This window comes from Cervus canadensis, chromosome 11 (assembly GCF_019320065.1).
Source record: "Cervus canadensis isolate Bull #8, Minnesota chromosome 11, ASM1932006v1, whole genome shotgun sequence".
In the NCBI taxonomy this organism is placed as follows: domain Eukaryota; kingdom Metazoa; phylum Chordata; class Mammalia; order Artiodactyla; family Cervidae; genus Cervus; species Cervus canadensis.
This window is the reverse complement of record NC_057396.1, coordinates 39,671,957-39,697,445: the sequence shown is the minus strand read 5'-3', so window position 1 is coordinate 39,697,445 and position 25,489 is coordinate 39,671,957. Positions and strand designations below refer to the sequence as shown.

The 25,489-nt window shown below is 36.9% G+C and overlaps 1 protein-coding gene across 1 annotated transcript in view; it reads left to right on the top strand.

Annotated features, from left to right (window-relative positions):
- Positions 1-971: 971 nt before the first annotated feature.
- Positions 972-25,489, top strand: part of IPO7 (importin 7) — a 46,701-nt gene continuing 22,183 nt past the window's right edge. Inside the window, exons 1-6 of the mRNA XM_043480723.1 lie at positions 972-1,209; positions 14,224-14,305; positions 16,337-16,490; positions 18,261-18,419; positions 21,483-21,639; positions 24,896-24,985. Coding sequence (XP_043336658.1) covers positions 1,126-1,209; positions 14,224-14,305; positions 16,337-16,490; positions 18,261-18,419; positions 21,483-21,639; positions 24,896-24,985 — 726 coding nt within the window. The 5' untranslated portion in view covers positions 972-1,125. The remainder of the gene's footprint in view (positions 1,210-14,223; positions 14,306-16,336; positions 16,491-18,260; positions 18,420-21,482; positions 21,640-24,895; positions 24,986-25,489) is intronic.

Genomic DNA, 25,489 nt, shown 5'->3' with positions numbered 1-25,489 from the left:
GCTGTAATGTAAGATTCACTTAAAATAAATACACTTACATAACTTTATTACAACAATAAGAGGTGTGAAAGGGAATTACTCAAAATCTCACCATGCTAGAAAATCACTTACTTTCCCTCGCTAGTCTTATTTACCAGTTTTTGTCTGTTATAAAGTTGTATCTATTTTTAAATGTTTGTGTTGTTACAAGGTATACAATACTTATAATTTTTGGTGACTGTTAAAATTTTAATTGACTGGATTCCTGTTATTTGCTTAATCATTCCCCTATGGTTCCACATTTCTCTTGAGAGGCAACAATTCATTGGAGAGAATGAAAACTTTGAAAACAGAAACATCCTAGGTTTGAAGTCCTAAGTGAACCTCTTACTAAGTGATCCTGAGTAAATTATTTAACCTTTCTGAAACTAAGGTTTAAAGAAGGTGGGTTTTAATAAAAATTATGCTTTTATTCTGCATTTAGAGGTGATCTGTATAAAGTCTGTGCCAAAATTTGGATACTCGAAATAAATCATAATTTTAATATTTAATTATCAGTATATAATGTGATAAACACCTTTAACACATAAAGCTCATTTAACCCTTTGTGTTACTTCCTTAAGACCAAGTTTCAAATGGGATTACTTGGGTCAAAGATTATAAACGGCATTTAGAAACATCTCAAATTGCTTTTCAAAAGACTTCCTTCAGTTACACAACTACTAGCAAGACACATTGCATCAGCCTTACTTTATGGTTACCAAAGGTATATTATTGTGTGACATCTTTGTAATTGTTTTAATTCTCTTTCTGAGAAGTTGGAACATTTTTTTCTTTTTCAATAGCAAGTACTGTCTGTAGGAGCGACAGCTCAGGGCCACGTGGGCTGCGGATCGCACAAGTGGACTACATCGCACCAGTGGACTACATCTCCCAAGGTGCTCCACCGGCGCGCCGACAGGAAGTGGCCCGAGCATCTCCCGCCTCCACGCCGAGGAGAAGAGGTTCTATCCGGGGCCTTGGCGCTTCTCTTTCCTTTCGCGCCGGTTGCCGCTGCGGAGCGCGGCGGGTCCATGTGCGCAGTGAGCGGCGCTATTCCTGGCCCAGTAGCACCCGAGCCCCGGGTTTAACCGCGTCCGCGTTGCGATGGACCCCAACACCATTATCGAGGCCCTGCGGGGCACCATGGACCCAGCCCTGCGTGAGGCCGCGGAGCGCCAGCTCAATGAAGTAAGGACGCCGGGGTGGCGGTGGCGGTGGCAGCGGCGGCGGCGGGCGGGCGGACTGTGGCAGGCCGAGCCATACCGGCCTGGCCAGAGGCGCGGACGGCGTCGCTGAGGGGCCCAACTGGAGGGGTGGGGCGGGGACCTGACGACGAGTGCCACGCCGGGGCCCTTTGGCTGCTGCGGTAGTGGTGGCGCCGGCCACGGTTTGCGTCGGATCCTGAGCTGGGCCTCTGGCTGCGGTGGAGGCATGAGGGGCCGGCTAGGGCGAGGCGGGCTTGACGGGCTGGACACATGGCTGGCTCGGGTGGCCGGCCGCCCTCTGGCTCATTCCCAGCTTGTTCTCGCGCCCAGGAGGGGGCGAAAGTCACCGTGAGGTTTTCAGACGTTTCCGGGAGGAGTCTTGCTGGCGCCGGATTTGGAGGGGCTCCTGGGAATGCAGAGCTGGTCCACTGGAGGCTGCGCCTGTCAGCTTGTCCCTTTGCTGGGCTGATGGGTGACCTGCACAACTTTCTCCTCCCCGGCTGAGTTGCTAGGGACAGCTTTCAGAGGCGAGCCCCCACTTCTTAGGCAGGGTGAGGGTAGTGCGGGACACCCATAGGAGTCTGATTCACTGCTCTTCTACTCTATTATTGCCTCGCTGGGGAAGGCAGGGCTATTTAGTGGAAAGTGTCAGGTGAAGCGCAACCTTCTAGGTAGAGCTACACCGCTAATTTCTGAACTGACCTTGGGCAAGGCGCTTAACCTTTCGATGCTGATTTTTTCCCATTCATAAAATTAGGCCAGAGGGTTTGCTGAGAGGTCAAGGGAGACGATGTAAGACAGTGCCTTGAAACGTGCCAAGGTCCATATCAACTCTCTGAGGATTGGTTTATTTTTCTCCCCATGTTTTTGGAGAGACCACTCTTTGCAAAGCAGTCTTATTATGTGGGTATTTAATTGTACTCTCTTCCGTTTCATTCCTTGTTTCTAAATTTCTGCAACTTCTGTTGGAGTATTATAAAGACTTTCAAAAGGATCCCTGTCACTTCCTGTGTCTCCCTATGGATTTGTCCAGCTTTAGTGAGGTTTATGTCTTTATTTTTAAGGTAGAATTCCTCTTTAAAATAGAATGTCAGTTAATTTAAGCTCCTCTTAGCTGGTAGGTAAACACTTCTAAAACTTTATATTGACTAATATGAATTGAACATCTTCAGTGTACCTTGCTGTTTAGAGATCCCTGGCCTCAGTGAACTTAAATTTTAAAAAGCTCATCCACAGAATTTAGACAAATTAAGTGTAAAGTTATTTCAAAATAAAAAGTTAAATCTATTTTATATGGAAGACCATTAGATCTTGCCAAAAATGATGCTCAAATTCTTAGGCTGAAAGTCACGTTGGTAGGAGGATAGATTGCTTTTGGATATAAAATAGTTGAAAGAAATTCACTCTAAACCATTACTAAACTATGGAGAGAGTTATGAATCACTTTTTGATTTGTTTTGTGATAGACGCATGTTAAGATGAACATTATTTTGTTTATGATGTGCTAAACACACTACAAGTTCAGTCATAGTGATTTCTACCATGACTTTGCCCTAAATCACATTATTTTGACTAAATATACTTGTGTGTAATTATTAATTAGAGAAGTTATTATTTGAAAGAATTGGTTCCTTTGTAGGAAAATTGGGTAAGTAATACTTACTGCAAATTTGAAATTTATTTATTCTTCAAGCAGCTCAGTTCAGTTGTATGTACTAACATCTTGTAATAGAGACTTGGGGTAAGTATTTAACAGGCTAGTTTTTAGAAGATAAACAAAGTAATATTCAAAGCATTTATTACTTAACAGTTAAGCTGCTATTAGGGTTTTGAAATTTTCTGGAGTATGAACACTGCTTATCTTTTCTTTAAAAAAAAAATTGATACCTGGCCTGTATTTCTGTAATTGTTAGCTACTTATATTTTGCACTTTTCTTTCAGTTATTGCACCTAGATTTTTTAGTAATTCTCCTAAGATAACTTTTCTGTTAATTAGCATATTCTAATTTCCAGTCTTGCTTGTATTTGAATGCTTTTTGCTTTGACTTTCTTGTAGCAGAACCTTGATTTAGGAAGAAATAAATCCCAGATAAGTCTTGAAGAAGCTTGACTGTAGTAAGAACAAGGAAGTAGCATCTGGCTACTCTTCTGGCAAGCTCTTCTTACTTTGGATAAAATAGGGTAAATGGATCATTCCATCATGATGATGGCTCTTTCAACTGAAGCTACATATTGGTTCATTTAGTTAGAAGAAAAAGATCATTGCCATTGAATGAATCTCTTCAGCTAAGTGAAGTAATCACTAACTCTAAAAATTTTTAATATTATCAAAGTAAATAGTTTAAAAACCAAACCAAAATTTTCCGTCTCAGAGATTGCACTTGACTGTTCCATTTGCTTGGAACCCCTTTTATTCATTTGCCTCCCAAACTTGTTCTCTCACTTCCCTCTGTCACTGTTCCGCTGTGTCCATATCCCTAAGGAGTGACTTGCCTACCATGCTCCCTGTCTCCCTTCACTTGTTTATTTTTCTCTGTGTCACTGATTTATCATATGTATTGTACTTACTGTTTCCCCAGTATAACTTTTGAGTTTCACAAGGTCAGGAATTCTTACATCTTGTTTCTGTTATTCTTTGCTTGTTAATGGTAGGCTTTACTGACTTCCTGTTATAGTAGATAACAATATAGGCTTTAGGTTTCTTGTATGACCTCCACTTCAGGAATTTTAAGGGTATTTATATGTTTTTTATATTACATATTAAGTTCCAGTAGATTGTTAAAGACCACTGTATGGACACTCTTTTTGACAGATGTTTTCAAGATAAATCTGTTTTAGTATTCCTCACTTAACTCTGTAGTATGTTATGAATGTTGATCTTTTTTTTTGAACCGCTGTTATAATTTGGAACCCATTACCATGTCTCAGTTTGAAATATGTTCATGTAACAAGCTTTGCCTCAAAGACTGGAGAAAACCATTTTAATTTTTTTTTTTAACTACTGAAGATTTCTCCACTAGTTGAAGGGTATTAATTTAACCTCTTTTTAAGCATCATTTTCATTATGTTATCATGGTATGTCATTGTGTTGTGTGGGTTGAGCAAAATGATGAATGTAAAAATTGTAGAACTACTAAGTTCTCTCCAGAGTATTTGAATTACTGTTTAAGTGCCAATTGATTAACCAATCCAACACGCAATACATTTCATTTCCTACCTAAGTTAGTAGTTGTTCATCTCAGTGGCAGATGATCAAAACTGATGGAGAGAGGACACATAACCTGTTATTTGGGCACCTAGCTCAGTAGTGGATAGCATTATTATATTGCAGCATGAAAATTGGTACTCTTATAAGCACACTGCCTGGCACATTATGGGCAATAAATATTTGTTGAATGCAAAGAGAAATAAAAACTTGAATAATGGAAATGTTAAGAATACTCATCCTTGAATTGTTAAAGTAGATTTGTGTTACAGGGATCTTTCAATTCTCATTGAGATTGTATACTATATAGTCTAATATATCTAGAAGCGCAATTAAAAAAATTTTTTAGGTTATCTAAAATGTGTGTATTTGGTATTCATTCAACATTGTTTCTTATATTCTAGTGACTATTTGTTTTTGAATACAAAGACTGTTCTTTCCCATCTGTATACACACACACACTTAGAAATGCTTGTTTTTTCATTTTCATTTGCAAGATAAAATATGTCTGAAGGTTTTTGGCAGATTATTATAACAGAGGACAACATCTCTGCTCTCTTGCTTTAGCTGCCGGTGTTCCTCATTGGAAACCTTTCTGTGTGCAGATTTTCACTCACGCTGCTCACGCCTCTTGTTAAGCTCTGTCACCTACAACTATTTTCCTAACCATGGTTTAGTCACTAGGTTGTGTCCAACTCTTGTGACCCCAGGGACTCTGTGTAGCCTGTCAGGCTCCTCTGTCTGTGGGATTCTCTAGGCAGGAATACTGGAGTGGGTTGCCATTTCCTAACCATAAATCTCTTTTAAATCTCTTAAACCCACAGTTCCTAGGCTTAATGTGCTATAAAATAGTTATGTGGGCAGAAATGTTGCTTTTTCACATGCTTTATGTGAATAAAAAGTAAGAGGACGTAGCTTTGGTAAGTTTCTTGATATTTTGTGTTTATCTTTAAAATTCATGAACTGCCTAAGTCACATCTGGTATCTTCACAGATGGTTACTATTACAACTGTAAGTGATATATTTATTTATAATTGGTTTATTTTATTTTATTAAAGGCTTATGAAATGTTTAAGGAAAATCTTAGGTCTGGAAAAGTGCAAAATGACAGCAGTTTGGCATGTCTAAAAATTCAGCAAGTATTTTTGAGACTATGGTGTATATTTTTGGAAGATGGAATAGTTTGTAGTCTGAGCAGGTAACATTCCTTAATTAGGAATGTCATGAAGTAGGTACTGTTGTGAATTTTGTAGAGGGAAAGTCCCTGGATTCTTGGACCGTTAGACAGGAAGTTATTCAGTGACATGACATGTTAAAGATCTGAAGGAAAAATAACAGTGTATTAGTAATACTGGTAAGAAAACAACTTTCCTTTTCAGAATTAGCGATGCATGCATATCTGTCAGTGGCGCAGTAATGATGAGTTAATGATGAGTTTGATTTAAAGTTTGGCTTTTCTTTTGTAAATATTTTTTGTCGCTGATAATTTGTAATTAAGTGTTTAAAAACTCCTTAATTGGAAAGCATTACCACTTTTAATGAAAGGCAGGAAGACACAATGAAGACCCTCAACCTGGTCCTGATTCTACCACTACACTGACTTACCCTTACTGTGCCTCATATTTCATATAGGTAAAAAAGATACAGTATTTGCCTTTGTCAACTTCTTTAGTAAAGCAGAGAGGGAAGACATTCCTTGGCTCTTGAAATTATCTGGCTGTATTCATTTTATGTAAACTCTGATGTCAGAGTGCCCCATTAAGCCCTTCTCTTCCTTGTAAATGATGTAAAGTACAGTAACTGAAGGTTTGTTTGGTTACATTCCAAAATGGCAAGAAATAATAAAAAGTTACCTATTAAAGAGTAAGCTTTAAAAGAGACTGACATTGGGTGATTACATTGGAAAATGTGGGTCTAGAAGGGAAATTGATATTGAAGAAAGCATGACTAAAAAGTTTTGTCTGATTTGAGGAGCTGTAAACCCCAAGGAGAGAATGTCTAGGAGGCAATTGGGAATGTGGAACTGAAGTTTAGGATAGAAGGCAGTAATAGAAAAGTAATTTTTCTTTTCCAAGTGAAGTGAGAGAAAGGGAGTGTGGTCCGGAGGTGTGGGGTGGACTGGAGTGCAGCACACACTTGGGCCATGCTCATTTTGGGGACTCTGAGAAATATGGAAAAGGAGATGGGAGAATTGTGCAGAAAAGTAGGAGGAAGGCAAGAAAAGGAATTTCAAGTAAGAAGATTGGTTTCCTTTTTCCGTGAATAAATTTCAAAATGTTTCTACCAGTGAGCATGAATTCCTTTTACAATAAGTAAAAAGCTATTAGAAAAAAGGGTTGTTGACATTTCTAAATGAGAGAAATAAAACGAAAATGAAGACTTTGCTGGGAGAGTCTTTTATTTTAATGTATTGATAACCTTGGAGAAAACAATATCTGATTACGGGATTAGTGAGTGAAATGCTAGTTCAGTTCAGTTGCTCAGTTGTGTCCAACTCTTTGTGACCCCATGGACTACAGCATTCCAGGCTTCCCTGTCTATCACCAACTCCCGCAGCTTGCTCAAACTCATGTCCATTGAGTCGTGATGCCATTCAACCATCTCATCCTCTGTCGTCACCTTCTCCTCCTGCCTTCAGTCTTTCCCAGCATCAAGGTCTTTTCTAGTGAGTCAGTTTTTCACATCAGGTGGCCAAAGCATTGGAGCTTCAGCTTCACTAGGAATAAGTTTGTAGGTTAAAAGGGTAATAGGGTCAGGGGAAATGTGTTTATGTGATATATATGTCTTTCTTTTTTTTTTTCCCCCTTTTGTAGTCAGACTTATTTTGGGGAGTAAAGGAGCTGCCTGTGAAGTAGAAGATTTCAGGCTTATTTTTAGCTTTTATAATGATAGTTTTCTATCTGTAATGTTTCATAGTCATCTGTCCTAGAATTACATCCTCATGCTGCTTATCTTCCTACAGGATAGATCTGATCATGTAAAAACTTTCAAAAAAATAAGTTCACACTTAATAGATCTTGATGTGATCACAATCTACCAATTCATTTTTGTCTTTAACTGTTCTTTCATTCTCCTAGTAATTTCTTTAACATAACCCATACTTCTTTTCCTTTTAAAAATCTTTTCTTCTCATTTCTGTGGGTTTAACTGCTTTAGGGTCTAACTAAAAAACTTACTAAAAACTAACTAAAAAACTGTCAGTCTAATTAGAATTACTCTCCCACCCTACCTTGAAATGGTGATCTTTCATCTTTATAGTATATGGCATGTTGTAAAGTACTGGTAAGTGGAGTGGAGTTAAAGGAAATGGAGTTGAAGAATTTTGTTGAGGTGGGTTAAGGGTGAATGTTAGTTATCTGTATTGATGACGAATAATGAGAAGGTAAGAAGTTGCCTAGAAAGGTAGTTCTGTGTTGTGGTGAGCAGCTTTTAAACCTGAGTATTAGCAGTTTTAGCTGTATGATTATATAATGACCCATTTGTTGCTTCACTTCTCCTGGTTCTCTGACTGCTAGATGCCAGGAGCTTGAGGAGGGCCCCTAATTAATGTCAGCATCCAGAAGTTACATTTATACTTAGGCTCAATAAAAGATTTATTGTAGCATCTTCTGAAGCCTAATCAGTGTTTGCCAGACTTTGTGATTAAAGTTGATGCTAGTGATATTTTTACTTAAATTTATTTTTTATATTATAAAATATAAAGATGTTTAAAATTTATGATAATTAGTATACTAGTAGTTAACATGTGATAGAAATTCTTCTAAATATGTGATAGTTTGCTCTATCCAAGAATCCAGAAAGTTGTTAGAGATTACCCAGCGCTTGAAAGAGGTTTTTCCTAACTTATACAGTTAGTTGTATATTTTTACTCATTTATAACTATACAGATCTGTGCATTTTTCCCCATTTTTAAACTTAATTGAGGTATAATTTATATATTATAAAATTTACCTGTTTTAAGTGAAAATCACTGATTTTTAGTAGATTGGAGTTGTATGGCTATTAGAACAATCTAGTTTTGGAAACTTTCCGTTATCCCAATAAGATGCCTCAATTTCAGCTTATAGTTAATCCCCATCCCACCCTCCAGTGATGATGAACCTACTTTTTGTCTCAGTTTTTTTCTTGAGAACCTGATGTTTGATATTTGGTACTAATTTAATTGAGTCCATTTGTTACCTTTTTTGGGAGATGACGACAAGGCTTCCTCCACTAGGGATTTCAGATGGATGGGACCAGTAGACAGATGTCCAAGGTTGATATTGCTTGTGCTATTCCTGCTGATAGAAATAAATACCCCTTCTTTCTTAACCTTAGTCTAGCTCAGTTGTCTGAACGTAACAGTTTTTTTGGTCAGTTGTACTTTTTGGATTTATGCTGGTGTATTTCTGAAAGCATTCAAAGTGACAAAATAATAGAGTGATGAATTAGTACTTATTTTCAATGTTTAGTTTTGCTGGCTTTTTAAAATAATAAGTTTATTGAATTCAGTCACTTTAGTATCCAGTTCAGGGTTTTTTTTTAGTATATGCACAGTTATGGATCCATCACCGCAAACTTTAGAGCATTTTTATCACCCCAATAAGAAACCCATACTATTAGCAGTCACTCCCTGCTTCCTCCTACACACCTCCAGTCCTCCGCTGCTTTCTGCCCATAGATTTACCTATTCTGGACATTTGATACAAATGAACTCATACAATCTGTAGTCTTTGGTGACTGGTTTCTTTCACACAGTGTAATGTTTTTAAGCTTCATACGTATTGTACTATGTGTGTGTCAGTACTTCATTCTTTGTTATTACTGAATAATGTTACATGAATGAGTGGATATGCTTACATTTTGCTTACCCATTGAAGGACATCTGAGTTGTTTCCACTTGGTTATGAATAATGCTGTGAATGTTCACGTATAAGTAATCTTGTTGATTTTTTTTTCTTTTGAGGGATAATTTATATAAAATACAAAGCTCAAAAATATGTACAGCTCAGTCAGCTTTTACCTAGGTACCATCCTCCAGATTAAGATAGATAGACAGATAGAGAAAACATTTTCATTGGCCTCGAACTTTCCCTTGAGCCTCTTCCTAATCAGTACCTTTCTTTAGGTTACTGTTACTCTGATTTCTGTTAATTGTAGTTCGGATTCACCTGTTCTTAAACTTCATGTTAATAGGATCACATAGTATGATATAGTCTGGCTTCTTTCTCAACATGTTTCTGAGATCTGTATTATTGATTTCATAAGTTGGGGTTTTTTTTAAATTATTGTATAGTATTTCATGTATGAATTATACCACAGTTTGTTTATATAGTCACGTGTTAATAGACAGGTATTATTGTGAACATAAGCCCTTATTTCTCTTGAATATATAAGGGGGAAATTGCTAGGTTATAAGATAAGTACATGTCAGATAATGCCAGTTTTCCAATATGGTTGTACCATTTTATATATCTACCAGCATTGAATTCCATTTTTTTTTCTTTCTTATCTTGGTCAGCGCTTTGGTATTGCATGTATTGTTTTAGGGTAGCGTTGTCTTGTCCACTTGACGTGTGTGTGTGTGTGTGTGTGTATGTGTGTGTGTGTGTGTGTGGCCATGTGGCTTGTGGGATCTCAGTTACTCAACCAAGGATCGAACCTGGGCCTTGGCAGTGAAAGCCTGGAATCCTAACCACGAAGCGACTAGGCAACTCCTTGTGCTAATTATTTTGTAATTTGCTTGCACATATTTGCTGATTTTTGTTTTGAAGTGATTAACACTTCCTCAGATGCCGCGATATTTTTCTTTTTTCCCCCTCAACATTATTTATACCAAGGCAGGGCTGAAGCCTATGAAGCTTTACTTTTATCTACTTGATACCAAAACTATTTCATGTCTTTCACCCTTTAAAGTGTTAGGCTTAGGTTTTCTCCACCAAGATGATAAAAATTTTCACCTTGGTTTCCTTCAAGTACTGTTAAGGGGTTTTTTTGTATTGTTTAAACCTTGAGAAGTTAGAAATTGATAAAGGTCCCTTGTTATTATAACGTATAGTACCTATTATGTTATAGGAAGATACGCCGAGCAGCACATGCTCACTTCTAACTCACGCGTAGCTGTCTGTGTCCAACCAACAAAAACAGTGGCTGTTGTGTGGTGGTTTTTGTTGTTATAAAGTGACTCCTAAATGTAAACCAACAACCTCATTTGGAGTTCCAGTCATAGAAAGCAGTCTTTTTCTACTCAGAAAGATAAACTGCAGAATTGGGACCTCAGGAGAGTGTTATATATAAATGAAACTACATGTTGTATTTTATGAGTGATTTAACGTACTGAAAAGTAATTTGGCAAAGTCAATTTATGCCCTACTGACTTTAGAACATACTTTCTGAGAAAGATGAGGTATGGTTTTTGTGTGTTTTTTTGTTGTTCTTGTTTTTTGGCCACACTGCACAATTTGCAGGATTCTTAGTTCCCTGATCAGGGATTAATCTCTGGCCATGGTAGTGAAAGCCTGGAATCCTAACCAGTAGACCACCAGGGAACTCCCTGTTTGTTAGGTTTTGATGTTTGCTAAAATACGAATTTCGTGTTATTTCCTTATAGCTATCTTGTGAAGTAGATTTTGTTACATTGATTTTGTAATTAAGAGTTAGATTTGCTACAGACTTGTATATACTACTATATATAAAAGAGATAATTAATAAGAACCTGTTGGTATAGCACAGGGAACTCCATTCAGTACTCTGTAATGGCCTATATGGGAAAAGAATCTTTACAAAACAGTGCCATAAATATTTGTTAAATAAAATTAACCTTCACAATAAAAAAATTAGATTTGCTGAATTAAACTTGCTCAGGAGTTAAAAATGTAGGACATGACATCACTTAGGTTTATAACCAGTACTGTCTTGAATTCTAGCAGTTCATTCATAGAGTTCACAGTTTTATGCAGAAGATAAGATATATTGCTGTAATATTAATGACTTAAGAAGTATCATAGTAGTGGTCTTTGTGTGCTTACCAGTCTAAAAATACAAATATGCTTTTTTTGCTCCACAACCTCTGTGTGATTACAGCTGCCTCTAAGGCACCTTTTCTGTTAATTCATTCAGTTATTCTTTTAATTAATTTGTTGATTATCTTGAATGCCAAACATGAGGAACTGGATATAAAGATAGTAAAGTCTTTACTCCTAATGTATCTTGAGTCTAATAGGAGAGGCAGACATAAAACCAGTCTACAAATATGTAATAATTATTATGAAGTGGAAAAAGAAACCTTGGAGCTTATGAGAGTAATTGGGAGCCCTACTTAGCCCCAGTGTGATCAGTGAGGAAATGCTTCTCTAAGGAAATGTTTTAACTGAGACCTAAAGAATAAAGGTGTGGACCAGTTAACCCTGGTGGAGCATTGGAGAGAAGAGTGATGTAGGCAGAAAGACTCTGAAATGGGGTAATGTTTATTGTTGCAAAAACCTAAGGTGGGGCAATGAGGGGGATGAGAAAGTTTAAGTGAGGCTGATGAAATAGGCAGAGCAAGATAAGACAGGGCCTTTTAGGCCTTAGGAAATACAGTAGAAAATTGTTAAAAGATGTGTTTTAAGGGGATTACTTTATAATTTTAATGATTATTGAGTACTAAATAGAGAATGGTTGGGGAGGCAAATGGTTACATTAAGAGAGATGATAGTCACTTGGACTAGGTTGGTGTTAGTGGGAGTGGAGAAAGTGGATATATCAATTATACAACCATTTTGGCTATGCAATTGATAGGGTCTGATGTATTGAGTTGGGATAAGAAGAGGAAAGTGGACTTCCCTGGTGATTCAGTGGTTAAGAATCTGCCTGCCAGTGCAGGAGACATGGGTTCAATCTCTGCTCTGAGAAGATTCCACATGCTGAGGGGTGAAAAAGCCTGTGGGCAGCAACTACTGTGCCAGAGTGCCCTAAAGTTTGTGCTCTGCAACAAGAGAAGCCACTGCAGTGAGAAGCCTGGGCATTGCAAGGAAGAGTAGTCTCTGCTCTAGAGAAAGCATGTACAAAGCAACAGAGACCCAGCACAGTCAAACATAAATAAATTTAAAAATTTTTTTTTAATTTTAAAAGAAGAGGAACATATTAAAGATGACATTCAATTTTCAGATATGAATAATGGAGGATAGTGATGACAGGTTGGGAGGGGTGGTACAAGGAAGGAAGACTCACAACTTTTAGGGGAAAAAATGATTTCATCATATAAGTCTGAAAATCCTGTGAGATAATGGAGGTAGGGATGTTGACTAGGTCTGTTAGTGTGTCCTAGACTGGAAACTACATTTGATTTATAGATGGTATTTAAAGATAGGAGTTGCATGAAATCAGCTAGGGAGCAGAAAAGATGGCCTATGACCAAGTTCTTGAACCATGTAGACAGAATGAGAAACAACCAAAGGAAACTGAAAGGTACCAGGAAAAGTGATGTATGAACGATTTAGATGGAAGGGTGTTTCATGAAAGTGATAATGGTTAACTGTTCAGATCTATTTAGAGTACTGAAAAGGGTAAATTCCTCCCCTTTATTTATTTAACTGCTCCTGTCCAGGTCTTAAATTTAAATACCACTTCTGGGTTAGGAGATTGTACTTTTGATTCTTCCATAGTGTTTTCTATTTCTTCCATTATATTGATACTTTATTATAGCTACCTGTTTGGCTATCTTGTTTTCCTTCATTGTTCATTTTCCAAGAGGTAATGGAGACTTACTGTCTTGTTCAACCTTGTGTTTTCAGGTCCTGGCATAGTGTTTTGCACCAAGAACAACTAAGTAAATAATTTTTGGAGTGACTGAATGAGCAGAGTAACCCTTTGGGTCTTACGTGGAAGACATTTTTTATATCTGAAGGGAAATTCTTCAGTTTCTAAGAATGTGTTTGTAGAATGCATGAAAAAGTCTGTAAGGAGGAAACTAAAAATCACAGTGTCCATGTGAACATGTGCAGAAAAGTACTGAAACTTGGGCTGGAAGGACATTATAGGAGGTGTTTATATTGCGGACGAGGGAATGAGAATACATATAAGAAGAGATTTCAGTTCTTTTTTAATAAATCAAAAGTAAATATGACAGATTTAGGAATTAACTAACTTTTTTGTGTTGTTAATGAAAGCAGTCCAGGATCATGGCATAAAATTTGGCTAATAGAAAACCTCTGTAATTCTACCATCCCAGATATAACTCATTAGCATTTTTGGTGCATTTCATTATTTTCTGTATGTGTTGCTTTGTATATTCATGTAAATTCATTTACTAAGTCATGCAGTTTATATCCTACTTTTGTTGTATGTTCAAAGCTATTTTAAATATAGCATGCATACAGAAAAATGATCATGAGGATACAGTTGATTAATTTTCACAGACTGGACACACTTATAAAACAGCTGTATTATGACACAAAATGTTATTAGCACCTTGGAAACGACCCCCTCATGTTAATTGATTTTTGCTCATTTTGTTTTTGTCTGGCCACTTAATAGAATATCCCTGGAGAAATTATTACTGAATTGGGGAAATAGGTATCACAGAGGAGACCGTTTGTGAGCTGCTGCCACCGATGTGGTTAGAAGTTCAACAGAATGTAGGCAAATGCAAACATGTGAAGGTTTTAGGAGTTAGGTTACTGCATTTTGTGTGTGTGTGTTCCTTATATGTGAGTGGTAGGAAATAGTGGAACCAACTAGTGGAGGAGAGCCTTTTGTGCCAGCCAAGTAGTGAAATAAGAGTACTAAGAATATTTATTTGCAGAAATTTAAAATATATTTTTTTATTTGTAGGCACACAAGTCTCTGAATTTTGTTTCAACGCTGCTTCAGATTACTATGTCGGAACAACTGGATTTACCTGTGAGACAGGCAGGCAAGTTTCCTGAATTATTTTCTTGGATATATGTAAATAATGTTTGAAAGGTTCATAGTTGAATAGCAGATGTGTCTTAGGAAGATCCTTCAGTGATTTTCTTCCCGAAAAATTGATTTGCCCCCCTTGTGTTTACTACAAACTGTCACAAGTACCTTGATATCTGGTGGCAGAGTTTCAAGGAAGTGGTATTTCACTGAATTAAGAAAGAAGCTGGAAAATGGATGAGGTTTATTGCAAGATTCTCCATTTTCTGTTTCCTTCCATGATGGATGATTCTAAGATACAAACCTCCAGTTATTTGCTTTTACTGTTCTATTTAACCATTTAAAAGATACTATTTCTTAGTCACAGTTTCAACAAATATTAGTTCCTTCAGTATCAGAGTCTATGAAGATGTGGCATGCTACTTCTGATATTATCTGTTAGTCAGCAAAGTAATGAAATTCACATCTTTAGTGCTTGTTATTTATTTGCAGGTGTATTTCTTATAGGACATATAAACTGTGAATAACTTTACTGTTCTGGAAAAACCACTTATATTCTGGAGTTATTTTTTGCTGTTCTTTTTCCTTACACCGATTTTGTTTTTAAAAAAAAGTTTTCCGCTTACTTTATTTAATGCAAGCACATCCCTTTTCTCCCTTTAAGATAGTGTTCATCTTAAAATTTATGTTTTAATGACTAAATGATTTACCTTAATGTTCCATATGCTCTGAAACCTTTCTCGGTTGTTGGAATTTAACATAAGGTCTGTATGGTTAACAGTTGTATTCTGAGTGCCTGAAGAATTGCCTGACACAGTGAAGGTACTCAGTAAATGAATGAATGAATGGAAGTTATGAGTTTTTTAAAATCGGCATATAAATAACACAAATGGGACTTTTGTGTCTATAAAATACGGTAATTTCACTGAACCTTGGTCAACAGTAAATCTTTAAAAAGATTTTCTAGTTAAATAGGAAAAGGTTGGTTTGACTATTTTAACTGTCATTTCTCTTTTACTAATGAAGTTGACATTTTCCCCTTTGGCTATTTTTTTAGATAAGAATCCTTGCCTTTAAATCTCAAAATTTTTACTATGATGTTGAAAGCCTTTGGATTTAGGAAGGACCTTAAGCACATTAGAAACTTGATTATATGTTTTAGCAAAATTAAATTCTACTAGAAAGTTGTTTTTTTAGTATGTACAAAGCCAGAAGCAACTGAACTGTGGAATTGGTCCTAATTTTTAAAGTATCATTACTTTCAAATGTACATTCTTATAATTACTGAATTATATTGTATAGTGCATGGTATATGGTGGTTTCGTTTGTTAGACTTTGAAAGATACATTTACTGTCTTTGTAGTAGAGCTCAAGCATTCTGGATGGAGTAGAGTGAATAATGAGGTTCTTGCAGTGCAGTTCCCACTTGTTTATGTGTTTTGTTTGACCAAACACTTTTTAAAATACTGAATCAAAGTTGTACAAATAAGCATATACATCCACTTCTTTGGTGCATTATGATAGAAAGAAATACTCAGAGGCTGTTTCTCACAGTTCTGGAGTCCAGGATTAAGTAGAAAATTTATTGATATGTGTGTGCTGTTTTGTTATTTAAAAGTTTCATTTAAAAAACAGACTTGGTAAAACAGCTTTCCTACAGAAAAGAGGGTGAAAAGTGTTGTGTGTAAATGTACTGTAAAAACGATTTTGTTTTAGTTTGCAGAGTTATTGCAGTTCAGTTCAGTTCAGTTCAGTTGCTCAGTCATGTCCAACTCTGCGACCCCATGAACGGCAGCATGCCAGGCCTCCCTGTCCATCACCAACTCCTGCAGACTGTATGTTTAATAATGACTTTGTGGGTGATTACTGTAGCCAACATTAAATTCTTGTTTTGTCAACTTTTAAAATAATAGAATACAGTATTTTAATTTTAAAAGGATAGCTTTACTAGCAGTGGTTGGTCTGAAAGAAATAAACTGAGGTGTAGACACAGGGATGCTTACAGTGCTTTCACATTCTTTTGTCAAATTAATCTATATTTTAGGTGTTATCTATTTGAAAAATATGATAACGCAGTATTGGCCTGATCGGGAAACAGCACCAGGGGATATATCCCCTTATACTATTCCTGAAGAAGATCGACATTGTATTCGAGAAAATATTGTAGAAGCCATTATTCACTCTCCTGAGCTCATCAGGTATGTATGTATTTTAAACTTAACCATTATTGAAGGTAATAATTTTCAGGGTTTGCCGAAAAGGGAATCTTTCAGAACATAAAAATTGGTTGTTTTGGAGACTTCCCTGGTGATCCAGGGGTTAAGAATCCACTTTTGAATGCAGGGGATGCAGGTTCAGTCCCTGGTTGGGGAACTTTGATCCTACATGTTCTGGAGCAACTAAAGCCTGTGTGCCACAACTCCAGAGTCAGGGTGCCACGATTGAAAGATTCAGCAAGATGCAGCAAAGATCCCTAATGCTGTAACTAAGACCCAGCGCAGCTCCCTCCCAAAAATCTGTCCTTTCTGAAGCACAAAACTTAAATACTGTTACAGGAAAATTACTTTTTTATTTTCTCACTGCAGTTTAATTTTACATTAATTAGAACCCAAAACTTTAAACTTCATGTCAGACTTGTGAAATATACTATATTCAGATGAAAGGGAGCATAGAAAATTATAGAATTCTGTCATATACTTTATATTGTATTGATGTTCTGAATGAAACCTGTCAGTTGATGGGGATGAAAAAAATACAGTTATCTGCATTTATAACATTTGTTGGGTTTCTTTTAAATCAGTAGTAATAGTTTTTATTTAGTGACTTGTTTTTTTTAATTTATTTTTGGCTGCACTGAGTCTTTGTAGCTTTGCTCAGGCTTTCTCTAGCAGCAATCGGGGGCTACTCTTTGTTGCCGTGTGCTGGCTTCTCATTGCGGACCACAGGCTCTAGGTACTCAGGCTTCAGTAGTTGTAGCATGTGGGCTCAGTTGTTGGCAGCTTGCATGCTCTAGGGCGCATGGGCTTCAGTAGTTGGGGTGCACGGGATTAGCTGCTCTGCGGCTTGTGGAATCTCTCTGGACCAGGGATCAAGCCTGTGTCCTCCACATTGGCAGGGGAATTCTTATCCACTGCACCACCTAGAAAGTGCAATTCAGTTGCTCAGTTGTGTCTGACTCTTTACAACCCCATGGACTGCAGCATTCCAGGCTTCCCTGTCCATCACCAACTCCCAGAGCTTGCTCAAACTCATGTCCATTGAGTCAGTGATGCCATCCAACCATCTCATCCTCTGTCTTCCCTTTCTCCTCCTGCCTTCAATCCTTCCCAGCTTCAGGGTCTTTTCCAGTGAGTCAGCTCTTTGCATCAGGTGGCCAACGTATTGGAGTTTCAGCTTCAGCGTCAGTCCTTCCAGTGAACACCCAGGACTGATCTCCTTTAGATGGACTGGTTGGATCTCCTTGCAGTCCAAGGGACTCTCAAGAGTCCTCTCCAACACCACAGTTTAAAAGCATCAATTCTTCAGCGTTCAGCTTTCTTTATAGTCCAACTCTCACATCCATACATGACTACTGGAAAAACCATAGCTTTGACCACATGGACCTTTGTTGGCAAAGTAACATCTTTACTTTTTAATATGCTGTCTAAGTTGGTCACAGCTTCTCTCCCAAGGAGCAAGCGTCTTTTAATTTCATGGCTGCAATCACCATCTGCAGTACTCTTGAAGCCCAAGAAATAAAGTCACTCACTGTTTCCATTGTTTCCCCATATATTTGACATGAAGTGATGGGACCAGATGCTATGATCTTAGTTTTTTGAATGTTGAGTTTTAAGCCATATATATATATTTGGCTGCTTCGGTTCTTCTCTTGGGCATGTGGGATCTTTCCATTGTGGTGAAGGCTTTTCTAGTTATGTCATGGGCTTATTAGTATTTCTTCCTTCTTATTGTTTATTTTTGACTTTCAGGGTACAGCTTACTACATGCATTCATCATATCATCAAACATGATTATCCAAGTCGCTGGACTGCTATTGTGGACAAAATTGGCTTTTATCTTCAGTCTGACAACAGTGCATGTTGGCTAGGAATTCTTCTTTGCCTCTATCAGCTTGTGAAAAATTATGAGTAAGTATCTCTCAATTCCTGTAGTTCTGAGAAGTAGAAAAAGCTTGGGATATTTAAGCTAATCGGTTTGAACAACTTAAAGTTTCATTTGATCTATATACCAAAGTTAGTGAATTACATGTTGATTTTAATTGTGTCTTCGTTTTGAAATAGCATTCTTGTTTTAAATCTGCAGTCTCTTCTGTTGATTCAGCTGTGAAATTCCTTGTGCCCTTTTTTCTTAATCATCTGTTTCCCTATTCAAAACCTAAGTTATCTATAACTCCTGTATATAGACACCTCAATTTGTGCTGATAAAAGGCCTAAAGATAAGCTTTTTTTGAGATATGAAAGGAGTCAAAGTACACTGAGCTTTTGAGCTCTTTTTCTGGCTTTCTGTGAATTTTTATCTTAATTTGAGTTCTTGCTAAATTTCAAGAACCTACCTCTAATTCTTTAAGAAGAATGCGTTGGAAATTCATTTGATCATTTTTTAACCATTGCATTTGAAGGATTCATAGTCACCTGCTTCATTCAGTGTTGGTGTATTTGAGCAAATTACAGCCTGTGTAAGTACTTGGTATCAGTAAGAAAGATTTAGGGATCATTTTAGACCTGGGTTTAGGGATCAGGAAAAAAAATTTAACCTTGGAAGTTGAGATATAGCACTAAAAGTAATAAGCCGAATGCTGTTGAGGTTTTTCTCTTAAGTGTGTGGTGAAAATGATGAAATTGGTAGGCACTTGAAAATTTTGATGTTAGAACATTAAAGAGGAAGGAACACTACACTATGATGGTGGCTTTATTTCTAGTCCTAACAGCTACACATTGTGAGCCCTGTATTTCTGGGGCTTGTAGTTAGCCTCTGATATCCTTTCTGGGTCCCACTCAAAGTAGCTGATGAACTGCTGCTTTTGTTCTGAGCAGGAAAGAAATATAGCATTTACAGCATTGGTACTGGTGTTTTCTTGTGTTCCCACCAGCTACCCATCTTCCTGCTAAGGGATGTTCCAGCTGTTGCTCCAACCTCTGTCGGAGTGCCAGTTGTTGTAGTTCTGGTAAGTGAGTGACTGAGAGAGAATAGCAGTAACAAGCTGTCATTGCATTGAGAAGGTTCACGTCTCTCCTGCCGTGTAATCTTTAGCAGGAGAGAGTGTGATAGGGATTTTTAAATGGAAGACAGGAGACTGCTGCAGTGGTGGAATTTCAGTTTATCTTCAGCCAGTGTCTGTGGAGCACAAGGTGTTCGCGAGGTATCTGTGTGGACTAACGCAGTTCTCAGAAAATGCATGCCGAGATTGAAAGTTGTGATGGCCTTCAGGAGCATAGATCCTCAGGAAATGCTTGTCAGTTGAAGGAGCATAGAAGGAACAAAGAGGAAAGTGATTGGCTAGTTTTTGAGAATTCCCTGTGAGTATGGTTCACCAGATTGACACTGGTAGTAGGCTTTTATTTGTGGGAAGAGGTGAGCTCCACCTTCTATTCCTCCACCATCTTGATCGCTCCGTAGGCTTTTATTAGTGTCACATTTTCATGCTTTGAGGAGCTTTCAGGTCTTACGGAATAGTATTTGTATCCTTCCGTAAATTATTTTCATACTCATTAGTTTGGATATTGTACCATCCAACTTCCAGGCCACCACTCAGTGTAGAGAGGGAGTTAGGAGAGAAGAATGTCTTAAATAACATGGAATGGGTATTCAAACTATCATAATGTGGGTGATCACCTGGATTGGATAGTGGAGAGAGGGTTGCATAATATAGTTCTCACCTTTGTTGTTATAAGATAATATTGTCAGTAATTAATATAGCTTGTCTAATCAAATTGGAGAGTGCAAATGGCTTCCTTTTGTAAATTGTTACTGTTTTTATTGACTCAAAGAAATGTTCAGATAACCTTTAAATGTATACTAGGTGTAATTTCTGAGCATATTAAATAATATTTAAAACTGTCAGTTAATTGTTTAATCTCAAAACATTATTAGCATGAACATTGCTCTTGCTTTAGTCTTGGCAGTTTACTTTGCTTCTCATTTCACCCAGTGGGAAAAACAATCCAGCCTTTTAGGAATGTCTGCCTTTACCTTTAAAAATGTGCTAACACACTCAATTTTCAGAAACATTTCTCCCTTTACAAAAGCTACTGATAGATAAAACTGGGATCTGGTAGGGGAAATCAGTAACTTAAAATTAAAAAAAAAAGCCAATAGACCTTTTAACAGTACTGTTAAAATGCTAAGGATCTCTATGGAGGAAAGTCTCAATTAGTCAGTACTTCTTTACCCATATCTTTGAAGCAAACTGTAATTCAGAATTCAGGATTTTTCAGAGTTTAGAAAGGTTTAACAAGGTTCACATAATATATATTCTATTGAAATCTGTACCAGTATCCAGGAATCAAACACTATTTTTTATATATGCTATAAGTATATGAATATTTACTCCAAATCGGATAAACAGAGATCATCAATATCCTGTTGAGGTCAGGCTTTGTTGCCAGAAAGGTTACAAAAGAACTTCTGATTTATAGTGCTTTTAGAAATAGAATATTTTCTGCTTTACAGATGCCATTTCTTCCTTAATGCTTTTGGTGTGTAAATCACTTAAGGATGGTAATACATAATTATTTTATATCAATCAGCTCCTAATGTTTAAAAACCAAATCATTGTAACTCCTCAGTTTTATCAGTATTCACAGTTAGTGATAACATAGTGAAATGGTTAAAGGGCAGATCCTGAATCTGCTAAGGTTCATACCTAGATATATATATTAGGGAAGATATTTAACTTCTCTGTGCCTCAGTTTCCTCAGCTATAGAAGTGAGAATATTAATGAGGCCTTGAAGGTTGTTTACCTCATAATAAATGCTCAGTAAATTTTAGATGTTCTGTTGTTATTTGAGGTTTTTCTCAAGTTGCTTTTTGCCTATGATTTAATTCTATAATAGATTTTTCTTCTAGGACTATAAAATTGCTTAGAAAATATTTGCTTTTATCTGTATAAACAGGCAAGTAGTTTAAATTTATATCTCATATTTAATTATAAATAAATTCTCACAGAATTAGTTTGTATTCCTACCCAAAGGTATAAGAAACCAGAGGAGCGGAGTCCATTGGTAGCAGCAATGCAGCATTTCCTGCCAGTTCTAAAGGACCGTTTTATCCAGCTTCTTTCTGATCAGTCTGATCAATCTGTCCTCATTCAGAAACAAATTTTCAAGATCTTCTATGCTCTTGTTCAGGTAATTTTATAGTTTTTAATATATACGGTCAGCTATCATTTGGCACCTTAAACGATGATAAAGAATGTCTTTCAGCTTAAGAATTCACAAAACTGAAAATCAGTTCTTAGAGTTTACATCTAACACATGCTTTGTCATGCTATATGTGTGTAGATTGTCCCACTAATTACAAAACCTATTCCTAAGCTTGACATAAAATGATTAAGACTGTGGGTTTGACTTTGTATATTCTAAATCTTCCTGGGATAAAAGACCCAAATAAGGAAATGGTGGTATCTATAGTCTCAGTTCAGTTCAGTTGCTCAGTCGTGTCCGACTCTTTGCGACCCCATGAATCGCAGCACACCAGGCCTCCCTGCCCATCACCAACTCCCTGAGTTAACTCAAACTCATGTCCATCGAGTCGGTGATGCCATCCAGCCATCTCATCCTCTGTCGTCCGCTTCTCCTCCTGCCCCCAATCCCTCCCAGCATCAGGGTCTTTTCCAGAGTCAACTCTTCACATGAGGTGGCCAAAGTATTGGAGTTTCAGCTTCAGCATCAGTCCTTACAATGAACACCCAGGACTGATCTCCTTTAGGATGGACTGGTTGGATCTCCTTGCAGTCCAAGGTACTCTCAACACCATAGTTCAAAATCATCAATTTTTCCATGCTCAGCTTTCTTCACAGTCCAACTCTCACACATCCATACATGACCACTGGAAAAACCATAGCCTTGACTAGGCCGACCTTTGTTGACAAAATGATGTCTCTGCTGTTTAATATGCTATCTAGGTTGGTCATAATTTTCCTTCCAAGGAGTAAGCGTCTTTTAATTTCATGGCTGCAGTCACCATCTGCAGTGATTTTGGAGCCCCCAAAAACAAAGTCTGACACTGTTTCCCCATCTATTTCCCATGAAGTGATGGGACCAGATGCCCTGATTTTAGTTTTCTGAATGTTGAGCTTTAAGCCAACTTTTTCATTCTCTTCTTTCACTTTCATCAAGAGGCTTTTTAGTTCCTCTTCACTTTCTGCCATAAGGGTGGTGTCATCTGCATATCTTAAGTTATTGATATTTCTCCCGGCAATCTTGATTCCAGCTTGTGCTTCTTCCAACCCAGCGTTTCTCATGATGTACTCTGCATATAAGTTAAATAAGCAGGGTGACAATATACAGCCTTGACGTACTCCTTTTCCTATTTGGAACCAGTTTTTTGTTCCATGTCCAGTTCTAACTGTTGCTTCCTGACCTGCATATAGGTTTCTCAAGAGGCAGGTCAGGTGGTCTGGTATTCCCATCTCTTGAAGAATTTTCCACAGTTTATTGTGATTCACACAGTTGAAGGCTTTGGCATAGTCAATAAAGCAGAAATAGATATTTTTCTGGAACTCTCTTGCTTTTTCGATGATCCAGCGGATGTTGGCAGTTTGATCTCTGGTTCCTCTGCCTTTTCTAAAACCAGCTTGAACATCTGAAGGTTCACGGTTCACATTTGCTGAAGCCTGGCTTGGAGAATTTTGAGTATTACTTTACTAGTGTATGAGATGAGTGCAATTGTGCAGTAGTTTGAGCATTCTTTGGGATTGGAATGAAAACGGACCTTTTCCAGTCCTGTGGCCACTGCTGAGTTTTCCAAATTTGCCAGCATATTGAGTGCAGCACTTTCACAGCATCATCTTTCAGGATTTGAAATAGCTCAGCTGGAATTCCATCACCTCCACTAGGTTTGTTCGTAGTGATGCTTTCTAAGGCCCTCTTGACTTCACATTCTAGGATGTCTGGCTCTAGGTGAGTGATCACACCATCGTGATTATCTGGGTTGTGAAGATCTTTTTTGTACAGTTCTTCTGTGTATTCTTGCCATCTCTTCTTAATATCTTCTGCTTCTGTTAGGTCCATACCATTTCTGTCCTTTATTGAGCCCATCTTTGCATAAAATGTCCCCTTGATATCTCTGATTTTCTTGAAGAGCTCTCTAGTCTTTCCCATTCTGTTGTTTTCCTCTCTTTCTTTGCACTGATTGCTGAGGAAGGCTTTCTTATCTCTCCTGGCTATTCTTTGGAACTCTGCATTCAATTCCTTTTCTCCTTTGCTTTTCGCTTCTCTTCTTTTCACAGCTATTTGTAAGGCCTCCTCAGACAACCATTTTGCCCTTTTGCATTTCTTTTCCATGGGGATGTTCTTGATCCCTGTCTGCTGTACAATGTCACGAACCTCCGTCCATAGTTCATCAGGCTCTCTGTGTATCAGATCTAGTCCCTTAAATCTATTTCTCACTTCCACTGTATAGTCATAAGGGATTTGATTTCAGTCATACCTGAATGGTCTAGTGGTTTTCCCTACTTTCTTCAATTTAAGTCTGAATTTAAGTCTGTAGTCTCAGGGGACTGTAATTACTTATGAAACAGATTTTTCGACTAGGATTAAAATCCTTGCTCTTCTTGTGCCACATGGCCAAAGAAAGATTTGTCTCACCTGCCAGGATCTTTGGTTCAATTCATACCATTACTTATTTTTTATAAATCTTATTTAAATAGACCTGTGACTTTATTTCCACTAAGGTTATTATAACTGACTCACTGCCATTGTTTGGAGTTTTCATGCTATTGCTAGTTCTTTAAAGATAATGTAATATCTTTCTAATGACTCCTTGTATAATTTTTAAAGAAATGAAGGTTCTTTTTATAAGTTATTCTAGGGCATAGGACCAAATGATTTTTTGAGACTAGCATACCCTGAAATCAAATTATAGTACTGGCTCATTTGTGAAAATAGAGGTCCTGAAATGTTAAATAGGATATTGATTTTATGTTCCTATTAAGTGATATGATTTATCCCAGAAACATGAGAATATCAAGAGAAACCAGTTTTTGTGATTAAGTTTTATATTATGCAAAAAGAGAGACCTATAAACAATCTTTAAGGATGGTAGATAAAGTATTTGATAAAATAATCATTTCTGCTTTAAAAAAGAATAACTTAAGTATCCTGTAATAGAAATTTCCTTAACTGAATAAAAGATATTGTATCTTATGGTGAAAATTAGATGTATTCCCAGGAATTTGGGAATAAAACAAGGACTCACTATCTTTGCCACAGTTGACCATTGTACATAAACTAACCAAATCAACCAGATGAGAAATTTGCCTATTTACTAAAAGAGGAAATGTGGATTGCATGAAGTATGTTTTTTAGGTTTTATAAAGAGTAAAAGGAAGTTGGATTTTCTTTTGTAAAGATTTTAAAATATTGATTCTTGATTTTAATTCAGTATACATTACCACTGGAGCTGATAAACCAACAGAATCTGACAGAATGGATAGAAATTTTAAAGACTGTTGTGAACAGGGATGTACCTAATGTAAGTGTATTTCCTATATCACTGAACTTAAATATTTAGTTACCTTTTGAGAATTTTAATTATATTTCCTAAAACATTCTTTGAATTTATGTAGTTTGTGATGTAAATTTTCCTAAATACATGTTTCATTTGTTTATATATGTGAGTATATTAAGGGAAAAATTATAAAGGTTATTTTGTGTGTTATTTAAAGTGCTTGTATATAGCTGGTTTTTTCCATTCTAATTCTCTGTTTCTTCAGTTTTTAATTGAGTTCATAAAATGTATCACCTGGCATAGATAGAAATTTTTTTTTCTTGTAGTGAGAACTTTTAAATCTACTGTCCTAGCAGCCTTCAGATAAACAATATTTTTTTGTTATTTATTATTTATCAAATCTATAGATACCATTAAGGTTGTGTAGTAGTCTGTTATGGATGTTCCATAATTAAACATCTCCTTATTAATGTTTTGTTCTTGTCATTTTTCTTTGTTACAAATAGTTTTGTAAATGAATGTTTTCGT